This window comes from Salvia hispanica, chromosome 1 (genome assembly GCF_023119035.1).
Source record: "Salvia hispanica cultivar TCC Black 2014 chromosome 1, UniMelb_Shisp_WGS_1.0, whole genome shotgun sequence".
Taxonomy (NCBI): Eukaryota; Viridiplantae; Streptophyta; class Magnoliopsida; order Lamiales; family Lamiaceae; genus Salvia; species Salvia hispanica.
This window is the reverse complement of record NC_062965.1, coordinates 15,972,985-15,978,984: the sequence shown is the minus strand read 5'-3', so window position 1 is coordinate 15,978,984 and position 6,000 is coordinate 15,972,985. Positions and strand designations below refer to the sequence as shown.

Below are 6,000 nucleotides of genomic sequence, written 5' to 3'. Positions count from 1 at the left end.
GATAAGCACAGATTTCATTCTCATCAATAAAGATTTAGGACGTTGTCCTTATTTTAAAAGAAAAGCCCACCTCGACGGCTTAGATCGCAAGTATTCTCTTCCCCTTGCTATCACGCTGAGAGCGCGAGTTATCACCTTTAAATTATGTGTATAACAAATCAGTCTCAAACATTGATTCAAAAATCATGCATGTTCCCAACGTTTCCCTTTTCCCATCAATTCATTTTAATATCACAATTCAAAATCAAGACATGATTATCATATCACTTTTTATTCACACTACAACTCCAAATCTATCCTCAAAACATGTCACGCATGAGTGTTTTACAACACACATCACACGCACACACACAACACACATGCACACACACACACAACACACGCACGATCCACACACACACACATATGCATCTCATTCATCAATTGGTTTTCCCCTTTTCACTCGATCTATATGCATGAGGGTTCAAGAACACCGATTAATCGGTTAGATGAGAAACGATAAATCAAAATACCTCTTCTTGATAAAAACGATCGGTAGAAACAAAGTAGAATCTTGATTCTTCAATAATTCTTTAGGCATCAACTTGAATTCTTCTCAAAAGATGAAGAACTCTTGGAGAAAAATAGAAGAAAAATTGAGAGAGAGTGGGGGAGTGAGAGGCGTGAATTTGAGAGAGAGGGGGGGCGATTTTTTTTTATTTAGGTTTAGGGTTTCACTCTTATTTATAGAGTGCAAGATATAATATCTTTAATTAAATAAATTAAAGATTTGAGAAGATTTGGTAGTGGAAGTTGGCGTGTAATCTAGGGAGAAAAATAAGGAGTATTCGAATTATATGCTATTTAATTAGCATATGATTTAATTTGGGATTTCACGGAGTAAAATAAAATATCACGGAGCAGAATAAAAATAATAATTCTCCCAATAAGAATATGGAATAGGTGATTTTTATTCCTCTTCCACAAGGAATTTAAATAATTTCCTAATTAAAATAGGATATGGCAAGATCTTCTTAGATATGGTAAAATATGCTAGAATATTCATATTTATTCATGAAATAAAATAAATGAGGGATCAAATAATATAATAAACAATTCCTTCTTCCCTTAATAAGGGGATTTTCGAAATATCCCTAGGAATAAGGTGGGTTTCGAAAATTCCATGGAGGAATTAGAGAACAATTGGACTTTGGATTTAATTTGGATAATTATCCCAAGCGAATAATTAAATCCAAGAAAAATAGGATTTCTTCTCCAATAATAATAGGGATCGAAAATTCCAATAAAATGTGTATGATATTCATGAATATCCTATTAATAATCACTCATCCCTTAGGAAATAATTCGCCACAATATATATTTCACTCTGCATCAAAATATTCACACAATTATTTCACAAAATCAACCATTTTTTACTTCCACCTCATATTCTCAACACATTGACCTTTCAACGGCCACGTCATATTTTCCACATCTTTGACTTTTCAACAGCCACGTCAAATACTCAACATATTTGACTATTCAAATAAATCTCAACTCCAAATCGCAATTAGGTCACAAAGAAAATCATGCAATTAACTCACTCATCAATTAATCCTCATACTTCATAACATTAAAAGCATTTAATGCCAAAAATTTTTATGACTCGAAAATTAGTGTTCGAAAAAGTGGGGCGTTACATTCTACCACTTTTAAAAGAAATTTCGTCCCGAAATTTGGTACCTTCATGGGAAGAGTTCAGGGTACAGTTCCATCATCTTGTCCTCAAGCTCCCACGTGGCTTCTTCGTGCCCGTGATTTCTCCACAGTATTTTCATAGAGGTAATAGATTTGTTCCTCAAGATTTGAACCCCTTACGGTCCAAGATCTCTGGGGTCGCTCCTCGTAGCTCAAGTTTGGATTCAAGGCAACTTCTTCGTAGTGAATCACGTGCTTCGGGTCGAACACGTATTTCTGCAACTGCGACACATGAAAGACGTTGTGCACGTTCCCAAGGCTTGGCGGTAGCGCCAATCGATAGGCTACGAGTCCTACTTCTTCAAGAATTTCATAAGGTCCGATAAAACGCAGTTTCAACTTTCCTTTAACACCAAAACGCGTTATCCATTTCGACGGGGATACTTTATCGTCGGCTTGAAATTGTAAGTCGGTCCGTCGGACGTCAGCGTATGACTTTTGTCTGTCTTGGGCTTCCTTCATTCTCACACGAATTTGTCGAACAATTTCAATAATCTCTTCAACTGCATCGGGTCCGAGTACCCTTCGCTCGCCAACTTCATCCCAGTAGAGCGGTGATCTACACTTTCTTCCATATAGTGCTTCATACGGCGCATGTTGATCGTTGCTTGGAAGCTGTTGTTGTAAGCGAATTCGATCAGAGGTAGTGCGGTCTCCCAACTTCCGCCTCGGTCGAGCACCACGGCTCTTAGCATATCCTCGAGAGTTTGTATCGTCCTCTTGGATTGCCCATCGGACTGCGGGTGAAACGCCGTGCTAAAATTTAATCGTGTTCCAAGCTCGCGCCGTAGACTAATCTAAAATTTTGAAGTGAACTTCGGGTCACGATCAGACGTAATCGTCACTGGGACTCCATCGATATCCAATTGGTGATAAAACCCTAAAAATTTAAGTTCACTCTTCCCATAACCAAGTCAACAACCAACGAGACTTATATAGTGGTATCAGTTTAATACTCCCTCCGTCCCATAGAAATTGGCCATATTTCCTTTTTCGTCCATCCCGTACAAATAGTCACATATCCATTTATGATAACCTTTTTCTCCTTCTTTTTTACCTTTTCATTTATGGGCCTACCATCCACTACACAATTTCAACTACTTTTTCTCCTTCTCTCTTACTTTACCAAATTACGCATTAAAATCCTTGCCAACCCTAAAGGGTCAATTTCTATGAGACGGAGGGAATATTTATTTATTTTTCAATTGGTCAATTTCTATGGGATGGAGGGAGTATTTATTTATTTTTCAATTGACAGCTAGCTTGTGCAATCTTATTTTCTTATTAGTGGTACTAGTATCACTATAGTCTATATATACCCCATCCAATCTTATTTTCTCATTACACATTATTAAACCAGTTTGTTAAGATCGAAATATATTGATGATGGAGGAGGTGATTAGGAGGTCTGCAAACTATGGAGCCAGTATCTGGGACGACGATTACGTTCAGTCCTTGGCAACTCCATACACGGTAAAACCAGAATCATTAATTTCATTGCATGCACGAACAAATGGAATGTATGTTAAAATTCTAATATCTTGTCCCACGTCGGCTTGGTGATGATCCTAGCTTCTCTATATAAGTGTGGATAACCCTCCCCCTTATGAGGCCTTTTAAGGGGTGAGTGGCCCATTTCTAATATGGTATCAGAGCAGGGCCCAAGTCGATGATGGTTTATCTCTTTATCTCTTCTCTTGCCTACCCACGTGATGGAAGTCCGATGTGTCGTTCCGGCCCACACGTGAGGGGGCGTGTTAAAATTCTAATATCTTGTCCCACATCGGCTTGGTGATGATCCTAGCTTATCTATATAAGTGTGGATAACCCTCCCCCTTATGAGGCCTTTTAAGGGGTGAGTGGCTCATTTCTAATAATGTATTCCACTGCCACACAATTTGTCGAACATTAATCATGCAGGGGGAGAAGTACGTTGGCGAAGCTGAGAAGCTGAAAGATCTGGTGAGAATACTGATCCGCGAAACTAAAGAAGAGCTCGACCAGCTTCACCTTATCGACAATGTGACGAGACTAGGCCTATCTGGCCACTTCAAGGACCAGATAGCTAAAATGTTGGACAAGATTTATGAGGCACAAGAATGGTTAGAAAAGGACTTGCATTTCACATCTCTCAAATTCAGACTTCTCAGACAGCATGGTTATCATGTTCCTCAAGGTTAATTATAGTAACACATTTTGATGAAACTAAATTAATTAACACTAACAATATTTTCTTAACTAACTAACTAACTAACTAATCCTTAACTGATTTGTTGCTGCAGAGGTTTTCTGTAGTTTGATGGATGAGGAAGGAAGTTTCAAGGCAATTCTGTTCGAAGATGTGAGAGGGCTCGTATCTCTGTATGAAGCTTCGTATTTAAGCATGGAAGGGGAGAGCCTAATGGATTTAGCCAAAGATTTCTCACTGAATCACCTTACTCGAAGGCTTGACCAAATCACAGAGCCGCGTCTAAAGGAGCAAGTGAGGCATGCTTTGGAGGTTCCTCTGCACTGGAGATTGCAGAGGCTAGAAGCCAAATGGTTCATACAAGTGTATGAGAATACTTTCGAAGCAAACCTTACTCTGGTGGAGCTGGCTAAGTTGGACTATAACATGGTACAAGCAACATACCAGCAAGAGCTCAAGCGACTGTCAAGGTAAATTTATTAGATTTAATTTTTAGTAAGAGTGGAAGCATTCATTGTTGATGAGTTACAATTTCAGTTGGTATAAAGAGACTGCTCTGCCGGAAAAGCTGGGATTTGTTAGGCACCGGTTGGCAGAGAGCTTCTTGTGGGCTCTGGGATCCGTTCCGGAACCTCATCTTGGATATTCAAGGGAGATTTTGAGCAAGATGACTGTTATAGTTACCATTATAGACGACATATACGACGTATATGGAACCTTGGAAGAACTTGAATTGTTCACTCACACAATTGAGAGGTTAGTTTGATTGCTTCATTTATTCAAATATATCATCACTGTCAATTGCAACCACTGATGCTACTATCTTCAGGTGGGATATTAATTCACTGGACAGCCTTCCAGAATATATGAAGATATCCTTCTTAGCTCTCTTCAATTCTGTGAATGAATTTGCTTATCATATACTCATAGGCCAAGGTTTCAATGTTATCTCTAATCTGAGGAATCTGGTAAAAACATATGTATCTATTATCTATATTTAGTGTGATTATGATAATATCTTAGGAAGTTTAGTAGTAATAATGTGTTTGTTGTTTCAGTGGGCAGAACTGTGCAGAGCTTACTATTTAGAAGCAACATGGTTTCACAGTGGTTATGTCCCAACCACAGATGAGTACCTATATACCGCATGGATTTCCGTTGCCGGTCCTCTACTTCTTTTTTGTGGTTACTTCACCACAAATCCAATCAACATGAAGGAAATGAAGAGCTTAGAGCAATATCCCGGTATCATTCGTTGGCCATCCACAGTTCTTCGTCTGGCCGATGACTTGGGAACTTCATCTGTAAGAAAGCAATGCACTAATTTATAATATAGCTCAAGCCTCAACACATCTATTTTTGAATATAGTAGTATTTTCTTAAACAGGATGAAATGAAACGAGGGGATGTTCCAAAATCAATCCAGTGCTACATGAAGGAAACAGGATGCTCTGAGGAGGATGCTCGCAAACATATAAAGCAGTTGATAGACATGGCACTGAAGCGAATGAACAAAGAGATATTGATGGAGAATCCCATAAAGAATTTCGGGCAGACTGCAATGAATGTTGGACGAATCTCGCTCTGCGTGTATCAGCATGGAGATGGCTTTGGCCTTCCCCATTCCGAAACCAAGAAAAACTTGATGTCCCTTGTCGTTCAGCCCATTCCCATGCCTTGAATTCCTATGCCGCAGCTTTAAACATATGTTGTATTTCAATAAGTTGAGTCCCTATGCCTTGATCTCAACTCATAAGATATGTGTTCTGATCATGAAGACTAGTTGCTGTTTCTTTCCTCATTAAGTTTCATGCTTCTTAGTTTGTATCCATCATTATGTATAACTATCAAGTAATCCACTCTAAAGATATTTCTCTTTGCTACTAGAGAGAATGTCTCTGAGTAATCCACTCTATATATCTCAGTACAGTCTTTTTGCCATAAGTCATGCTCAGTACCTTAATTTCTATCGATCCATTTGATCTTCGTTTAATGGTGAAGACACCTTGACATCCAACTTGTCTCTTCCCTTTTATGAACTCACAATATTGTTGAGTTATTTTTTGTTAATGCAT

The 6,000-nt window shown here is 38.6% G+C and overlaps 2 protein-coding genes across 2 annotated transcripts; one reads left to right on the top strand and one right to left on the bottom strand.

The window, feature by feature from the left end:
- Nucleotides 1–1,764: 1,764 nt before the first annotated feature.
- On the bottom strand, nucleotides 1,765–2,199 carry LOC125188287. Its single transcript, XM_048085064.1, has one exon. It carries the CDS (start codon nucleotides 2,197–2,199, stop codon nucleotides 1,765–1,767), a length of 435 nt encoding a protein of 144 aa, XP_047941021.1.
- Nucleotides 2,200–3,106: 907 nt separating this feature from the next.
- On the top strand, nucleotides 3,107–5,805 carry LOC125202720 (exo-alpha-bergamotene synthase-like). The gene is made up of 7 exons (XM_048101166.1): nucleotides 3,107–3,210; nucleotides 3,658–3,913; nucleotides 4,020–4,395; nucleotides 4,463–4,681; nucleotides 4,755–4,893; nucleotides 4,984–5,229; nucleotides 5,313–5,805. The coding sequence occupies exons 1-7, from the start codon at nucleotides 3,121–3,123 to the stop codon at nucleotides 5,604–5,606; spliced, it is 1,620 nt and encodes a 539-aa protein (XP_047957123.1). The 5' UTR covers nucleotides 3,107–3,120; the 3' UTR covers nucleotides 5,607–5,805.
- The last annotated feature ends 195 nt before the right edge of the window (nucleotides 5,806–6,000 follow it).